The 19,082-nt window shown below is 46.7% G+C and overlaps 1 protein-coding gene across 13 annotated transcripts in view; it reads left to right on the top strand.

Moving 5' to 3' along the window:
• Positions 1 to 19,082, top strand: part of stard13b (StAR related lipid transfer domain containing 13b) — a 55,973-nt gene that overhangs the window by 32,874 nt on the left and 4,017 nt on the right. For 6 of the 13 annotated variants that reach the window (XM_035534442.2, XM_035534447.2, XM_035534446.2 and 3 more), the window contains 6 exons: positions 12,149 to 12,220; positions 13,177 to 13,258; positions 15,286 to 15,349; positions 15,980 to 17,289; positions 18,260 to 18,430; positions 18,674 to 18,833. In XM_035534442.2, the coding sequence (XP_035390335.2) occupies positions 12,149 to 12,220; positions 13,177 to 13,258; positions 15,286 to 15,349; positions 15,980 to 17,289; positions 18,260 to 18,430; positions 18,674 to 18,833 (1,859 nt within the window). Of the gene's footprint in view, positions 1 to 9,024; positions 9,224 to 10,700; positions 11,767 to 12,148; positions 12,221 to 13,163; positions 13,259 to 15,285; positions 15,350 to 15,979; positions 17,290 to 18,259; positions 18,431 to 18,673; positions 18,834 to 19,082 lie in introns of those variants that run through there. The other 7 variants (XM_081700462.1, XM_035534445.2, XM_081700463.1 and 4 more) reach the window with 4 other exon arrangements.

Below are 19,082 nucleotides of genomic sequence, written 5' to 3'. Positions count from 1 at the left end.
GGGCCACTTTCGGAGCAGAGAACTTGGATCTAATGCCCTGCCATCTGTGTTGCTGTGAGCTTTTAAATGTTAACAGAACGCTTGACGCTAGTTGTCAGGTTGCTGTGATGGCACTTCATCCTTAGTGTGGGACTCTAACTGCTGGCTAACTTCTTTTATTTATTCATGCTTTTCTTGTTTTGTTTTAACCACAAAAAGTCTTTTTGTTGGTCTTATTGTAATCTTGATTGTGCCGCATCATTTCAGCACATGAAATGTGTTTCACTACACAAAAATATCTACATCGTTGGAGCTAATAAATTGATATCAGTTTTTAGACAACGCGTATCTGAAGCTCGGAGCGGTCAGAGGTTTTCAGCGAACCCGGTTTGCATGTAAGCGCTATCCAAAGCTGTTTGTCAATCTCACGTGTTGCCAAGCGTAGGGAACGAATGATGTCAGTGTTGTGGGAAAAGGCCCTCTTCCTGCGCTGCGTGAGAGTCCCATCATTAGAATGTAACGGCAGGTTTGCAAGGGGCCGTGTGCTCTTGTTTTGTTTTTGAGAGCTGGAGTAGGGGAAAGTATTCAGGCACTTGAGCCTAAAGAAGGGCGAGGACCCCGCCCCCCCTCCGCTTGACCGGTGCCCCGGGCCATTCTGGGATGGCTGCAGGTTTGCACGTCTAAGTTCCTTGCATTGAGATCTTCTTATGTGAAGCAGCTCTCAAGAACCTGAGCCAGAAATTTCTTGATGCATTATTCCAGGAAAGATGCCTTCCAGGATTTAGATACAGGTTGTTTTGCACCATGTAGTATGTTTGCAAAATGATATTATTCAACTTCATTATTAAGGCCATCAAATTGTCATACTTTTGTGATTTCCAAGCCAGAAAAAGAGATAATTCATTAAGATTTTTGAGTGCACCCAGAGCAAAGGAACGGGCTGTGACTCAGCTAGCGAGATGACTCAGAGAGTTTCTTTCAAAAACTTAGAAGACGATCCCCCTCCGCAAGTTCCACTTATGGCTCGAGTCCACACACTGATCACAGATTCTCTGGCATCACTGAGTTCCTTTCAGTTTGGGCTTTCAAAACAACAGATTTAGGAGCTCTGACGTGGCAGGTACGCTACTGTTATTTTCTCTCAGAGATGGACGTTTTTTTTTTACCAGGTTCAAGGTCACAGTTACAAGCCTAATGAGTGTGGTTACACGAGAGAAGAGTGATTTATTTAACCCTTAAAATGCTCATTGCACATGCAATGCCTTTATTCTCTTCCATATAGACTGCGATCATACAGTACTGCTTTTCTATTGCACCCTTATGTTCTCTATCAAAAAAAGGTGCTGATTTAAAAGTTTGTCTCTGGCTTCACCTCATGTGAATAACTTGCCAAGCTGCCTTATATTCTTCCCTTTGTCTAAGTAATAAAACAAATGCCTGTAACGTTCAGAAAGTGGGCTCCACTAGGGCTACAGCTGACCTGCGGCTCCTGGTTTGGGCTTAGCTCTCGGTGCAGTATCTGGTGTAGCTGGCATGGACAGAACTCACAGAATAACCAAGTGATGGTTATTTTAGTACCCCACTACTAATACATTACAAAGACTGCATTTCTGTAGTCGCCGGAGAGCATAAGATACCAAAAGGAAAACAGGAAAAAAGCACACACACACACACACACACAAATGCATCGTTTTTCTGTCTTCTTGGAAGCGGTAGCCTGTCGCGGTCAACACACTGCATCTTACATGGCTTATTTTTGTAATTTATCGTATATGGCTAAATCAATAGGTTGGATAAAAGACAAAGCTGTCGGGCTCTTGTGTAGGTGGTTGACGTTTTCTGCATGTCCAGAAACAGAACAGATATGCTAGTAATGTCTCAGATCTGGTTTCCTACTGGGATTTTGGCTGACGAGAGTCCCCTGCTGGTGTAAAAACGAATTGCATGGTTCTTAAATAGAGTAAAAGGCCTTGTTAGTCAAAGTTCAGCTGCTGTCTGAAATCCATAAAAACAAACACTACTGTATTAATATGATACAGGCCATGGCCACATGTGAGTAATTGTTCAGCAATACATAGCACTGACATTTAACACAGCGGCTTAACACAGTTCCATATACATGCATGCAGTTTTTAGGCGATTGTACAGTTGCACTCAAGTACGAGAGTGTTACAGCTATGATATACCAGCATGGAAATGTAGATTACAGTGTTTAAATGTCAGTGTTACTGTCAGTGTGTGTTATCTTTATTATAAAGCTGAGTGAATTACAGGATACACAAGCGGTTGTTATGACACACCAAGCAAAGTCGTGAAGGAGTGATCTGTGATATTGTTGCCTACAGCTGGATCATCTTATGTGACATTTAAACATTATTACAGGGCAAAGGAGACTTCACACACACACACACACACACACACACACACACACACACACACACACACACACACACACACAGGCACAGACAGACACACAACAAACAGAATATGCTCATCAGTACACAAAGCACATAAGCTTCATGTTCAGAAAGCTTTGGGCAGCAGTAAGATTAGAGGCAGAGAGAGAGAGAGAGAGCGAAAGAGAGAGAATGTGTGTGTGTGTGTGAGAGAGAGAGACTGGTTAGATTAGAGAGAGAGAATGTGTGTGTGTGAGAGAGACAGAGAGAGAGAGAGAGAGACTGGTTAGATTAGATTAGCGAGAGAGAGAATGTGTGTGTGAGAGAGAGGGAGAGACTAGATTAGAGAGAGAGGGTGTGTGTGTGAGAGAGAGAGAGAGAGAGAGAGAGTGAGTGAGGGAGAGAGAGGTTAGATTAGAGACAGAGAGATGGAAATAAAACATTAAAGTAGCATTAAGCAGGATGAAGTATGAAGTGAACTGATTTCAGTGTTACAGTACGGCTGGTGTAGTGTCAAGGACAGACCAGTCCCTGCTGAGGTAAATACTCTTGAGAAAAAAAATGTGCCTAGTCATACACACACACACACACACATACACATACACACACACACACACACACACACACACACACACACACACAGATGTGCATGGGCACAGTCAGTTTCTTATGTTTTTCAGGTGTAATTAACCTCATCATTTTTGAGCAGGCTTCATCTTTGAAGATTACAAGACTTATAAAGATTTCTTGAAAAAATTAGAAGGCTGCTTTGAGAGTTATGTTCCAGAAATCAAAGTCCTATTTAGAGTAATTCTTAGCAGTAAACTGGGATTGTGTTTGCTAATTCTCAGAAAGAGTTGTTTAATTCTGAGTAATATGGGTTAGAGTTGTTTAATTCTGAGTAATATGGGTTATAGTTGTTTAATTCTGAGTAATATGGGTTAGAGTTGGTTAATTCTGAGTAATATGGGTTAGAGTTGGTTAATTCTGAGTAATATGGGTTAGAGTTGGTTAATTCTTCTCAATAAGACGAGTCTGAGTCGGAATCTAACAGAGAACTAGCCTCCTTTCCCTTCTTTTGTGCGCTTTTTCATTAGTGTTAATGTGTTTGGGTGTTCATGAGGCTGCAGTATACATGACGTCTTTTGAAGAACTAAGGAGAGAGAGCTCCTCACGTCCGAGCTGACGTGCTCGCTGAGGGAGAAAAGCCCTACAGAAGATCTGTCCAAACACTTCAGCGTGTGTGGGAAAGTGGCTGTGGGCCAGCATCTGGAAGTGTTTAACTGGTGCACAGCGACTGACTGCTCAGTGCGCTTGGCTGGAGTCTTCCTCTTGAGCGCCTTTTGGAGATCCTGGGCGCTGAGGTGCTCGCTCGTCCCTCTGGGATTGGGGCTCGGCCTCTCCCCGCTATGACAGCTTGGTCAGGAAGCCATACGAGCATCCAGGAGCGCAGCCTTAAGGGGAACACCCATGGACTGCAGCTCATGGACTGCAGCTCATGGACTGCAGCTCATGGATCACGGACCACAGATCACGGACCATGCCTTGTCATCTGATCACAACACCCCTCAGGAGAAGACCTTGTTTTGTTTGCTCTTTTACTCCCAGAATAACACAATGACTGGAACAGCTACAACCGTTTCACCACACAGACATGTCTTTAACTTGCTCCATCACACCGGCCCTCAGAGTCTCTCCTGTTAATGAAGTGCCACATCTGTCTTTATGAACATTTTTGAAACCACCTGAGAGCCCATAGCCACTAGCCGAACCCCCGGGTTTTAGTCTCTCCGGGAATTCTGGGCTCTTGAGCTTGTGGTGGTGTGGTAAGAAAAAGCTTTTCTAAGATGGGAAGGTTCATCTACACTCTACAGAGCATCGTCTTGGCCCGTAGTGCCAAGACCGACAGGGCATGACTGAGGAGTGCTGGAATCCCAACCTGCACTGTCCAACACTTCCCAAATATGTCCACTTCTTCCCAGTTGATTTCAGAGTTGGTCTGTGACGGCAAAGGAACATGTCGGGCAAATCCGGCATCATCAGCCGATGCTGCCAGGGGCGGGGCTTATCTGGGGCGGACTCAGATTATGGGATGAGAGATTGGCCAAAGTGAGAGGTGTGAGGGGGGGTGGGCCAGGTGTTAATCTGAGGTGTGCGCGTCTTTGCATTCACTTCAGGGCCTTTGCGGAAGAAACCTAACTGGACCCAGAGTGCACCAGCAGTGGCCACCTACTGACTGACTGCTCTCAGGATCGAAAGCCATTTTCTGTGTTCCTGATCGGAATTACTCCTGGGTCTTTTTGGGGGGCAACACAAACACCAGGGCAGCTCAGGAATGCTTTTGATGGCATATTTGTGCAGTCTGGGGAACATATCAAATGTTTTTACATGTAATCTGCTGTTCCTTGTTATTTCAGTGTAAATATGTAACATCATAATAACATCGAAACCTATGTTAATGGAAGTCATGTGGGATCATTCCTTGGCTCACAGTTAATCCTTCGGCACAGTCAGATTTCTTTGTTATACGCAAGTTCCAAAACAAGAAGGAAATTACCAAATGTATCAACAGTTGTAATAATTCCCAGCAGGTAGATCAGACCATTGCAATGAAAAACACACGTCCATTTACTGTTCTGTTACTGTTACAGAATAAATACATTCATGTAAAGTATTATTGCAAGTTTTATTTTTAAATGCCCACAAGAATGACGTAAAGTAAGACTAAAGCATATTTTGAATTTTAATGTTAAAGTTGTATAAAATGAAAAACTAAAATAACTAATTACACAAAAAGGGGAAAGGGCATATGTTTTTTATATGTTTTCTATAAGAGTATATGTGATATATGTTTTTTATATGTTTTCTATAAGAGTATATGTGATATATGTTTTTTATGTTTTCTATAAGAGTATATGTGATATATGTTTTTTATATGTTTTCTATAAGAGTATATGTGATATATGTTTTTTATATGTTTTCTATAAGAGTATATGTGATATATGTTTTTTATATGTTTTCTATAAGAGTATATGTGATATATGTTTTCTATAAGAGTATATGTGATATATGTTTTTTGCAGCAAGGTAAATGACAGGATTCACTAAAACTGAGTATATTACATTTCACACACACTAATACTGCTTAGTGTATCTATAAATACACCATGAACATGTCAAACAACACATGCTGTTTAACCAAAGTGCTCCAGATAACATGTTTTTGCTAGATTTATGTCATTTTGTTCAATAACGTTTCAGCTTGTATCACCTATCTTAATACCCAATAAAGAAAGCTCCTGCCAGAACACACTCTACTTAGATTAACAGTATGTAAAATACGAGAGTCCTCGTGAGTGTGACATCCTCTCTTTCTCTCTGAGACCATTTTGGAGGTCAGCTGGTCTGGGTTGGCCTGCGATCTCTCCAGGTCTTGCTCATGTTGTCTCTGGGCACCTTTGTCTCACTGTGTCCCACCGTGCATCGTGGTGACTGCGCTGAGACCGCTCTCGGCCAGTTCTCGGGGTGGCTGGCCGTCTGCTCTCCTCTAGCCGTCTTGAGTGTGCTGCCATTGTGCAGAAACACGCTGGCCGTCGGACTGGCGCACCCGCGTGCTGCACGGCGGGTCCTCCGCTGAGATATCGCCATGGTTCCTCCATATTCTCTGCAGTCTCTTCTGGGTGCTGTTCCCTCTTGTGTTCGCCTGCTAGAGCAGTAGCAGGATGTCTCCCAAGTGCCACTCTGTGACTGATAATTGTGCACTATTTATAGCTGCAGCTCTGACATGGAGCGCTGCCATTGGTTGACTGTCTGCGTGGTCCTTCAGAACCGTCCCAATATGCCACACATTTCAGCAAGTCCGCTGTTTGACCGTAAATAGCCATCACCATGGCTGCTTTCTAGAAATATTATGGCAGTGGCCTACTCCATACTGCACTGCTTGTTAAAGCTTGTGTTATGGCTGTCATCTGGGAACAATGACCCCCCCGTAGTGGAATTTCCCATGTCCTACCGGCTGACCGTAACGTTCTGCCGAGACGTTCGCGCTGTGCCCACTAGAGCTGCGGATATGTGTGCGCTCTCCATGCTGCCGAGCAGAGTTCCTGTCCCGTGAAGTCTCCCCCACTAGCGTTTGTGCTCATATTAATTAATGTCTGCCTCTGTTGTGGTGACACTTGTGGTGGACGCAGTTTTGTGTGGACAACCCTTGTGCGAAGGGGACAGAGTTGGCTGTAGGTTCTGCCTGTCACACGTACGCTCTCTCCTGCTGGGCTTCGATCGGTAGACCATGACACGGAGCAATTTAGCCTTGACTCCCCCCTCTCGTCCAACGAGAGTCATCGCGTGCTTTTCAACAAGATGACCGTTTGAAAAGTTCTCACCGAAATGATGAGCTGAAAGCGAAAAACATGGGAATAACACATTCTTTTTGTACCGGATGTTAAATGTACATGTGTGATGTATACAGGCCTTGTACATACAACACCACAGGTCACTACAAGGATGCAGTATGGGCCAGTTTGCCTGAATGTATGACGCCATACAACGTCAATCGCGTTTCCTTGAACCACAGACGTGTCTGGACAACATTCCCTGACCTTTAGTCCCCCTGTCGTTTGGCCATCTGCTATTTCTGACTTGCCTCTTGTCTCGGAATGGGACATGCAGCAAGTTACATGTCTGTTTGTCTCTGACACATCATGCTATATATGGTGTAGAGACTGTGAAAGTTATATTTTAATTGCTGTAATGTTTACTGCCTAAACCTGTGTTTTGTAGAAACCATAATCTCAGCATTATTGTTAAGCAGCTCATCAAAATGTGTTTATTTAGACTTTATTTAGATTTGATTAAAATGTATTTCACAAACGCACGCAAGCACGTCCAGCGAAGTGTCGAGCTCTCAGGGCTTGCTGCATAATTATGTGATTAGTAACACTTTTTTCACTCCTTCCTAACAGAATCTTTCCATCAGCGTTCAGCCAGACTGCTTTTAGTGTGGCATGTCCTACGAAACGGCAAGTTCAGACATCGGAGTTTACCTTCATCTTACGCGACTGTCTGCTGTGACTCAGTGGAATTGTTAGCAGAAATTAAGAGGAAAGACAATCCCTTATCGGGTCCTAGAGCTGTAAGTCTAGCTACTCTCTGCCCGGGGGCAGTGAGACAGAGCGTGTTTTCATGCTGAATGGCCTCCAGGTGTTTTCCAATGAGATGGGCAAAGTTTACAGGAACCGCGAGTGGCCTTGTGCCGGTACTTTTCTGTGAGGTGTCCTGTAGCATCATGGGACTGATTCACCCCATGTGTGTAATTTGAATTGGGGCAGGCAGGCACGAGACAGACGTGTGTCGTTAGCAAATGCTTTCAGACACAAGAGAGCCATTTCCTGCAATTTGTTGTGGGCAAGCATTTCCATAGACGCTTTACGAACGAAGGGTTACGTGAGTTAGGTGAAGTGGTTTATTAAGACTCCCTGCGTCACTGAGCATAAACAAAGCACTGAGAGATCTTAATGCTTTGTTTTAGTTCCCCCGAAGTTACAGTGGAAATGATGTTATGTCTGGCTGGGTATAGAAGTCTTGTGGGGTTGAATGTTTTGCGATAATCTCTAGAGGGAACTATTAGTTGAAAAACCACTTAGATGTGAAATATATATGTAGGTCATCATAAAATCTGAATGATTGACAGATATTAATAGAAACTATCCTTTCTTTTACATGTTCTTATTCTTTTAATTATATATGCAATACATACATAATGACATCATATTTGTTTATCAGATTACAGCTTTTTGCAACCTGTATTCCTGAGTTAATGTGTAAAGGAATCTGTGATGGCATTTCTCTGGCTTCTGTGCTTTGTTTCCCATTCATGGCGGAGGGGGGTCAGCCCACCTTTACAGCTCCATCAGGCTCCAGGCTCTCGTGCCCAGGCCCGGCGCCTGACCATGTGCCGGGCCGTAGGCGCCGGTCAGAGAGCAGGCCAGCTGCTGTCCTTCCCGCCGGGGGCGACGTGAGCGCGTGCTGCAGGAAGCCGTGGCATGCCGTGATTCAGAGCTGAGGCTGCCTCCGCCTGATGTCAAATTTTCCCCTCCGCTATCTCTCTCTCTCTCTCTGCCTCTCTCCTGTCTCTCTCTCTCTCTCTCTCTCTCTGCCTCTCTTCTGTCTCTCTCTTCTGCCTCTCTCTCTCTCTCTCTGCCTCTCTCTCTCTCTCTCTCTCTCTCTCTCTCTCTCTCTCTCTCTGTTTTTTTCTTTCTTTCTTCATCTTCTCACATTTTTCCGGCTCCTTCGGAGGTTTGCTGGAAGCGGGCTCTGACTTTCCCAAACTTTCCTCCCTCCCCTCTTCCCAGAGAACGCCTCTGCATCGATTCGAGCGTGGCGGAGACGGTGTGAATGATGGCCCTTGAACAGCACACGCAGACAGAGTGGATGACGACACCCCTGCGTCCGATTGGGTCAGAGGGGCAAGGGAGGATGAGAAAGTCCAGGGTTGCGAGTGCCCCGTCCCGTTGGCATGCTGCCAGGGAGTGGGGGGGGGGGGCAGTGCCGAGAATGTGCTGAGAGGGCTCGGCAAAAGCTGTAGGGGATTTAGTGGAGAAGGGGGTGGAGCTGGGGTGGGCGGGGAATGCTGAAGGGGGAGGAGTTTGAGAGTCAGGGGCGGAGAAAAGCTCAAGTATGACAGGAGGAGCAGGGGAGAGAAAGAGAGAAAGAGGGAGGAAAAGGACAGATAAAGAGAGACTCCTCAATGCCACGGCGTCTCTGAGAAAAGCAGCTGTTCAGAGAGAATTAAGCCGAATTAAACATACTAGCAGAGCTGCTTGCCATGTGGACCTGCAATGAAAGTCTCTCGTAAGTACCTTTTTGGCCAGTACTTGATCGTGTGGAGTTGGTCGACTTAATGTTGTTGTTAATTGAATGTAAATATTGCTATGGATGTAAACTAAGATAAAAGGTGACGTGTAGCTCCAGCACGAAGCCTTACATTTGGGAAAGCAGTGAAAGTGGAAGGACGGCTTTAAGTCGGTCAGGTGGCCGGGGGCAGTTGTATCACCCCCTCTCACCAAAATGCCCAGCCGGAGCCACACTGACTCTCCAGAGCGTTTTCCGGCGTCTCCTCGTACCCTGCTGTACGAGAAGAGATGAGTGATGCTGTTTTTTCAACAGGCGAGCCTTGCCTACGTTTCTAGTCGCTTGATATACTTCCCCATTGTCTAAGTGCGCTTTACTATTGGTAGTGCAGAGAATTCCAGCTCTCGCCACTTGTGTTAATGATACAGGCAGTTGTGAAAGTTATATTTAGAAAAATGATCATTCTGACTGATTCTGTGATTGGGAGAGATGTACTGTATGTAATCCTAGGATTGGTAATCCTTCGTGTCAGGATTACGCTGGCCTTTCATTAATCTCTAGGACGAGAATGGTAATGATGACTCTCTGTGTGATGCTCTGAAAGACCAGGTTGTAACTGGCCAGATTGTAGATGGCAACTCACTGGACTTCTTTTCTTACCAGTAATTTGTGAAAATAAGGCGTTATTCTATAATAAGGCTCTACTTTCACAAATTAATTAAAATAACACACTCTCTCTCTGTCTCTCTCTCTCTCTCTCTCTCTCTCTCTCTCTCTCTCTCTCTCTCTCTCTCTCTCTCTCTATATATATATATATATATATATATATATATATATATATATATATATATATATGACACACACTGTACACTGTACACTGTATATATTTAGATATAAGTACAAGTATATTAGTTTAGTATTAAGTAATAAACATGTAAATGCTGATTGTTAGTATTGGTCTAGAATTGGTCTAGCCCTTAATTTGTACCTAGTACAGACTGCGTATCTCACTATTGTAACGATGGCAAATTGACACCCAAACTGCGATTATTGCACTGGTGTGTGCTGCCCTATGGGTACGGCGTCTTCCCTGAGCACCCACAATAGGAGGCGGTGCATGCGTGCAGGGCATCGTGGGATAGATTTGTCGAGCGCGGTGCATGGTGGAATCCCTGTCTCGCGTTACACGTTCCCTCCGCTGCACCCGGGAAAGCTCCTGTGACATTCCCACAGTTTGCGTACATGCCGGCAACGACAGAGGTCCCACCTCCGGATACGAGCTTGGTGTCTATTTACTTTTCAAAAGCCGTGCTGGAGTCAGAGGTTTTGTTGACTCTCTGCCGTGTGTGGTGAACTTGCAGGCGCTGGTCTGATTATCTCTGCCAATATTTGCTGAGTGGAGAGTCTGAATTCTAAATCTGGGTCAGATAAACATCTGTCCGAACTGTGAGAACTTGTATGAAAATCATACATACAGCTGGGCTGTAAGGAAATTAAGGCTTGAGATTTTTATATAATTTGAAAACATGATGGTGAGGCTGGAGAACTTAATTTGTCCGATCGTTGTGGGGAGAGATACATGGAGATGTTCACTACCAGGTGGAGTCAGGATACTTTTCCTCCCAGAGGTTATCAGAGTCAGCACGTGAGACATGAGCAAGACATGACATGACTGAGAAGGAGTGACATCGATGTGATTCAGGCTGGACACTTTTGCACTATTTAACCTTGAGGCCTGGTGTCACATTTATTGACGGGATACACTCCTGCTATGTCCACTAATGCCATGTGGTCAGCCTGTGGTGGTGGAAAAAGGAGTTGGACTTGACCGACCCTTGTTTACGGTGTGAAGTGTTTGTTGGGCTTTAATCCCAAAGCTCATGGCGTGTCCTGGACTCATGATTACGTGTGGTTGTACTGTGGTCTTCTCCACAATCACCTTCCAGCCCTGATTGTTTTCCACGAGGAAACTGCAGAGCCAGGCATTGCTAAGTAAGATAATAGCTCAGTAGATGGATTTCAGACTGAAGCACAGGCCGAACTTAAGTTTATTAGCGAGGAACATCTGTTTTTGTCTCATTTTATCAACGTCGAGCTGCTTTTTGTTTATGCTAAGCAGTTTTTTTTTTTTCTGGGTTCATCATATGGTGTTTGTGAGTTTGAGAATGGCTACCTAGAAGGCATGTGATCACAGCCCCTCGGGCGGATCCTCTGAACACCCAAGACACGGTCATTTGCGCTTGGCGTCACTAAGCTATCAAGTGTGCGTCGTGAACTGCCACATCTGACTCGTTACACTTGCCAGTGGCTTTTACGCGCAGTAAGAAGGAGTCGCTGTCATTCAAGTCATCGCGTGAGACATGACGATAATGACATTTTTGCATCAGTCAACGTCCCCTGGGACGGCACACCTAACCTGACATGGTTACGTGAGAAGGACCGACACGTAACGGATAGCTGGCCTTCGTGAAGCTTGAAGAATGAAGTCAAGTACAGAGACACACTTCTCTATCCCAGAGCTGTTGTTTGAGCTACGCGACAAGGTCACTTTAACGAGGTCACGTTTTCCAGTGTACTGTAATGAAATAATATGGAACAGTGGAATTTAAAAAACAAGTTCTGATATGCATAAATTACATTACAACCAACCAACCAAACTCTTGTTGCAAAATCTTGTCTAACACAAGTTTCAAAGTTTTGACTGAAAATTAACCAATAATGGCTTCAATGGCTCAATGACAGAAATGTTTTTTGGTTTTTTTTGTTACTTTATTTGACTGTATTTAGACATTAGAAACCTCCCCATGAAAATGAACGGTGCAATGTGTAATCTGTTTCACTTCCTGCAGAGTAAAAAAAAGGTACAAAAAGCCTGTGATTTAGATGGGTCCTAACAGACACGTTCTTATGTTTTCCCCACTGTAGAGATTGAAGCGAAGGAAGCCTGTGATTGGCTGCGAGCTGCAGGATTCCCGCAGTACGCACAGCTGTTTGAAGGTAACGCTGCTCCCATGCAGACACACACTTTATCAGCTCTCGCACTCCAGAGCCAGACTACACTGGATGTGCGTCCGTTCCGCTGACAAACCCGTTTGTTCTCCCTATAGCGTGATGCGTCATTGACTCGTGCTGTTTCTGAGAGCCCCATTTGTACAGCTGCCAACTGGCCTATGGGCAGGAAGACAGCTCTTTAACTTTACAGAGCACAGACTGCACCTCGGCAGATCGTGCTCGAGTTTAAGGTTACAGTCCACACATCCTACGGTACAGCACATTCTAAGAGCGAATTTGACAGAAACGGCGTTGAGTTGGCAGGGCCGTGGTGACACAAGCTTGTTTAAACCCCCACGCTGCACGTGCTGGGACTCTTTGAATGCTCCAGCCTGCTCCAGACACCAGCATATGTGCTGGTTTATAAATTAGTTTATTGCACGCTACTTTAATATGAATTCCCAGAACGTTTCTCCCTTCATAAAACCTGCCGTGTAAAGGTAATCAAAGGTACTTCTTTCATAACTTCGCTGTGAAATCACCCAGGAGACACAGGCAAGGGTCCTTCTAGGCCCTTTGTGTTGTTAGCGGCAGAAGGGGCCAAGCTGTAGCCTGTGTTACAGTCCACTTACACCTGCAGGCTTAAAACCCAGGAACCTGCTACTACTGCGCTGCTACTGTTTTTGGAGTTTCCATCAATTCCCTGGTAGCACACAAAAGGGTCTGGTTCCGACAATGCCTATCCGCTTCCATGTGAAATGCACTGATATTCCTCGGAGAGAAGAAGGAGGCTTTATCGAGCCGGTGGAATGCTGGTGATCGTAGGATCCGGATCGGTTAAGAAACTATTACAACACACAAATGTCAGTACTGTGAAAAAGCTCAGCAGATGTATATTACATTGTAATGTTTGATGAAAAGGCAACCTGGTACTCGAATTTTTATTTAGGTCTTCTTTACAGATTCTCAGTTCCCCATAGACATCTCTCCTGTGAAGAAAGATCACGATTTCTTGGATAAAGACCTTGTGGAGCCCCTGTGCCGGTAAGACATGAACCTTTAGTGTGCAGAATGCATTGCGATGCTATAGTGTGTATATGGGTGATGCTAATACAGGGTGCACACTCTCACAATCCCCACTGAATGCATAAGTCCTTGCTGTTGATTGCATCTTACGGACAAACAGGAACACGTTTCGGCTCTGTAACACCTCTCCTGATGGACAAAACCTTCAATGCGTGGCTTTGCAATATAAAACACTACGGAACCGATTTGAAACACATGATAGTTGACTCACTCAGCTCAGATGTGTTGTCGAGACAAATCACTTCGCTTCTTTGCGCATCTTTGTTATTGCTTTCATATCTGTTCATTTTGTTTACTGTAATTACAATCATCGCGTTTAATATATGAGCATGTCTGTCTTCACTCCATCGCCTCCATCGCGTGGTTTATTGTTCTGGCAACGTAATGATGCTGTAACTATAATGATGCTGTGACTATAATGAGCATAGCTTCTCCTCCAAACGCTGTGGGTCAATATGTGTTTTCATATTGAAATGAAAGCCAGCTCTCCTGTGATTGCAGTCGTCATGGAGACGACCCTGCCAGGAGGGGTGGGAGAGCGCGGGCCGGCTTTGCACAACTCAGTCTGCTGTGATTCCAAACAACCCTTAAGCAGCTCATCGAAATTCCAAACCGCCTCGCCCTTGTAGGGGAACAATGCCACTGGCTCCCACCTTATCCCGCTCATTCCCTCTGACTTCTCACTCCGGTCAGAAGCCCCAGGGAGCCACCAAGTGTCTGATTCAGCAGTGTGTGTGTGTGTGTGTGTGTGTGTGTGTGTGTGTGTGTGTGTGTGTGTGTGTGTGTGTGTGTGTGTGTGTGTGTGTGTGTGTGTGTGCGCGCGTGGTGCTAGCGAGCCTCGGTGACTGCGTCAACATTGGGCTCTTCCAGTTGACTGACAGCAGTTCCGATTCTAAATTCCTTACCTCCCCTTGGGTCTTCTGTGTTCGCTTTGCAAATCTTATGCAAATGGTGAAATGCGCTTGCTATTCAGAACATTTCAGTGTGCGGAATTTTAGAGCCCGATCAGAAAACTTTCTTAATATAACATCAAAAACACTTGATATTTAAAGTATCGTAGTATAATTCTGGGACACTGTAGGAGGTGTTATGCCATCAACAGGCAACGACGCTTTAGAAAGTAGCATGAAACTTTAGTCTACAGCACTACATGTCTCTTAAATTACTTTATAGTGACATGCTGTGATTTCCCCACTCCGAGGTCTTCGCCGTCACCGAGTCCCAACCCCCCTCAAACGGGATGATGGGACGTTAAAAAAGCTGCGGTTATTGTGCCGCAGATGCAACCTCCCTCGCGCAGCCGGTGTGGGAGGAGGCGTCAATGTTTCCATCCTCGCTGCGCTGGCTTTACTGCATAAACTGGCTCTTCATCTAACCTCCCAACCAACTTTCCCACAAAGTGAGAGATCAGGCGCCCCCCAAGCTCCACTTTTACCGCTTATGAAATATCGTTATGCGCCATTGTGAGGCTGTAATTGAAACCAGGATTTAATGGCTCTCTGATCCAGCAAAGCATGTTTGGGCAGGGGTACGGCCCTGAAAATGCAGATCTAGGGGGTTTGTTTTACTTTTATTCTGGCACCATTCTTCATCCGGGTTTGTGTGCTTAAATAACTCCGAGCTGGCTTTGGGAATGGTTGCCGCTCCACAGCAAGCGGGAGCTCCGCTGTCTTCTCACGTGAACAGAAGAATGCGTGCTTGGGACCGCATTAGGAGCTCCGCAGGTTCAGCCTCTGGCCCCCGCAGCTGCAGTTACTGAGGTTCTGCTAATTAGAGGAACCAAAAGAACACGGAGCATGGGGCCAGTTTGGAAGACTCGCCTGGGCGTACTGCTGCCCAGAAGGAGTGCTGGCCAGAAGAGGAGGAGATCTTCGGGTCTGATTAGCTAGCAGTAGCTTTGTGAATTTGTGCAGACTGCAGGAATGCGGTGATAAGGTCTAAGGAAATGTCTAACATGTACTTCTGGTTTATTTATGTTTATCCAGGCGGCTCAACACCTTGAACAAGTGTGCCTCTATGAAACTTGATGTAAACCTTCCCAAAAAGAAAGTAAGTTTTTTTGTTGTTGTTGTTTTTTGTTGTATTTTTGTCAGATCAGTGAACTGTATTAGTTTACAGTTCACGCTGCTGTAGCGCTCATATTGCGTTTTAGGCTTTGAATTCCAGCTTTGTTATGCAGGTGTGTATTTTTTGCCCTCGGAGCACCACATTCCACCGCCGTTCAGCTTCCCTTTTCATCCCTGCAGTCTAGCTTATGTGATATTTGAGAATTCCCTGTTGCATGGAGAAGCTGTAGCTCCAGCTAAACACCTTTGAGCAAAGCCCTCCCTTCAGGATGGGAATGGCTTTGCAATAGTTCCTTGTGAACTAGCGTCTTGTGAACGGAGGTTATATATTTTAGGACAGAAGGAAAAATCAAGGAAATAACAAAGAATTTTTTTAAATTTCTTGTGATGGTTAAATGGTTTGGAATGAAATACATGATATAATTTCTAAGACTGGTTTGTTTTCTATGCTTTCAATTACCACTGCATCATCATTAAAACATTAAAATCATTATTGATTGTTACCGTAGCATTACCAGAGCACTTCAACTGTATTCCCCTGTGGTACACAGAACACAGGTTTCCAGTTATAGATTTTTTTCCCAACTTATTTGACCACTTTCTTGCTTTCCAGAGTGAGGACTCAGATGAGGACAACCTGTTCGCCATCAGCGACAAATGGACCTTTGAGTGGAGCAGCCGGCGCTGGTCCAGGCTCCAGGACATCGACTGCCTGCTGGGAGGGGTGGAGCACGGCAAGTCTGTGGAGGAGTCGGGTCTGCGGACCACGCACAGCAGAGAGAGCGTCCTCACGGACCTGAGCGAACCTGAGGCCTCATCCGTGCACAGTGAGAGCAGCAGCAGCAGCAGGGGAGGGTTGTGTCCTCCGAGCGCCGGCGACTCAGACACCGCGCCTGAGCGCGGCTCGCTGGCGGCGGCCCCCTGCTCCCCAGACCCGCCCGGCTACGGTTCACTCCCAGCCAAGGGTCTCAAACGGGGCCACGCGCGTGCCAAAGACTTCCTGTGGCACATGGAGGCCCTGCGTACGCGCACCGGGCCGCCAGCCGGAGCCCGACCCGCCTGCGCTGCTCCGGTGATCAGCGCGCCCGTCCTCCGGCACGAGCCCCACGCCGCCGGGGCCCTTCGCCGCTTGGAGATCGTCGACAGCAACGCGGGCTCCCCCGAGCCGCCCCCGGGCGTGGACGGCCTGTCGCGGTCGAGCGGAGAGGGCAGCGGGAGTCTGTCAAGCGGCAGTGCGGTCAGCACGCCCAGCCTGACGGACCGCAAGGCCCACCGCGCCCGCCACAAGCGCGCCGGGGTTTATCTGGATGACCTGGACGTCTTCACTGTGCCCGCCGCCGCAGGCAGGGGCGTGGCCGAGCAGAACCGCCGTAACGAGTTCCGCTCCTACGAGGACCTGGTGGTGCACATACCCAAAGACCACAAGCCGGGCACTTTCCCCAAAGCGCTGTCCATCGAGAGCCTCTCACCCACAGCAGCGCCGCCCTGCAAGCCGGCGGAAAGGGTGCGGCCGCCCGCCGCCAGGGAGCCGCGGCCCATCACGCAGTGCTGCTCACGCGGAAGTCGCATCAGCGTCTACGATAATGTGCCCGGTTCGCACCTCCACGCCAGCACTGGCGACCTCATTGATCTGGAGAAGGAAGCCCTGTTCCCCCACCTGGACGACATTCTTCAGCACGTCAGCGGCCTGCAGCAGATCGTCGACCACTGGTCCAAGAACGTCCTTCCCATCGGGGACAGTGGTGCCCCCTGCCTGTCGCAGGTGGATGCCGCCATCCAGTCCTCTGGCCACATCACGCTGGACCTGGAACGCCAGCCCAGCAACGGTGACAGAGACGGCATCTCGCTTAACGAGAGCGAAAGTACTGGCAGGAGGGAGAGGAGAGACTCTGGGGTAGGGGCCTCACTCACCAGGCCTAACCGGTAAGTTTCATACTCAGTTTAGACACATAAAGGGTTTTGGTACATAGGCCGTTTGCAGTGCTATATATTTTAGAATCATCTCTGTGAATAAAAATTGTTCGCATAATTGCACCACTTTGGCAATATTCTCAGTCTCTGTTAGAGGACTGTCATCTAATTCTCATTTCCACTTACAATCAAGTAATCATCCCTTACAGGCTGTGCATGCTCATCATCCCTTACAAGCTGTGCATGCTCATCATCCCTTACAAGCTGTGCATGCTCATCATCCCTTACAAGCTGTGCATGCTCATCATCCCTTACAGGCTGTGCATGCTCATCATTCCTTACAGGCTGTGCATGCTCATCATCCCTTACAGGCTGTGCATGCTCATCATCCCTTACAGGCTGTGCATGCTCATCATCCCTTACAGGATGTGCATGCTCATCATCCCTTACAGGATGTGCATGCTCATCATCCCTTACAGGATGTGCATGCTCATCATCCCTTACAGGCTGTGCATGCTCATCATCCCTTAGAGGATGTGCATGCTCATCATCCCTTACAGGCTGTGCATGCTCATAATCCCATGCACAGTCTATGCTCATAGTCACTTCATACTTGTAATCCTAATTCACAAACCCCTGCACCACCCAACATGCTGCACAGCACACATTTTGACATCTGACCCTGAATGTTAAATTTGCATATTTTGTATTTACATTTCCCTTACAAGCAAATATATTTGATTATGCATGCGTATACATGATTGCGATTTGTTATTGCTACTGGTCACGGACTTGCTTTGGATGCATTTATCAAGACTGTTAGTCTTTGCCACAAATGCGTCTTGACACAAACCTAGGATATATCTCCACATCGTTCAGTTCCGTGCAATGCCAGTAAGGCTGAATTTAAAACGCACTCCGTTTAGCTGTCTTTCCTTTCCCTCGCGAGTTAACCAAAGCCGCTTGTCTTTGCCGTGCCCAGCTTGCGTTGGCCGAGCTTCCAGATGACCAGCCGTCTGAGCCGGTCGGTGGCCTGCCTCCAGATCAGCAGCCAGTCGGCAGCACAGCTCAGCCTGCTGCAGAGGTTCTCGCTGCTCCGGCTCACCGCCATCATGGAGAAGTACTCCATGACCAACAAGCACGGCTGGACCTGGTAAGGCGCCCGCCTGCCTTCCCACTGAGAAGAAAATCTGTTTAGTCTGAGTCTTCTGCCAAAGAGGGCACGTGTTGCCATTATCTGTTAAGATCATTTTTCTTGAAAAAAAAAAAAAAAAGTGCAGTGGTCAGAGTTTCTGGCTTGCTGAGTCATGCTTAATGTTTTCCAGCACAAATTTGTCAAGCCTTGACATTTAGAAATTCATCACCCTTGTTTACCGAGTCTTCGTCCGTGGTGCAGGTCAGTGCCCAAGTTCATGAAGCGCATGAAGGTGCCCGACTACAAGGAGAAGAATGTGTTTGGTGTCCCTCTGATCGTGCATGTTCAGCGCTTTGGGCAGCCTCTACCTCTTGGCCTTCAGCAGGCTCTACGCTACCTCAGGAGCCAGTGCCTCGACCAGGTTAGCTACACCTACACACCTCAGGAGCCAGTGCTTTGACCAGGTTAGCTACACCTACACACCTCAGGAGCCAGTGCTTTGACCAGGTTAGCTACACCTACACACCTCAGGATCCAGTGCTTTGACCAGGTTAGCTACACCTACACACCTCAGGATCCAGTGCTTTGACCAGGTTAGCTACACCTACACACCTCAGGATCCAGTGCCTCGACCAGGTTAGCTACACCTACACACCTCAGGAGCCAGTGC

The sequence above is a fragment of the Electrophorus electricus genome, chromosome 17, assembly GCF_041902795.1.
Source record: "Electrophorus electricus isolate QZ-2024a chromosome 17, ASM4190279v1, whole genome shotgun sequence".
Lineage (NCBI taxonomy): Eukaryota > Metazoa > Chordata > Actinopteri > Gymnotiformes > Gymnotidae > Electrophorus > Electrophorus electricus.
The sequence above is the reverse complement of the archived record's forward strand: the minus strand, read 5'-3'. Positions and strand labels throughout refer to the sequence as shown.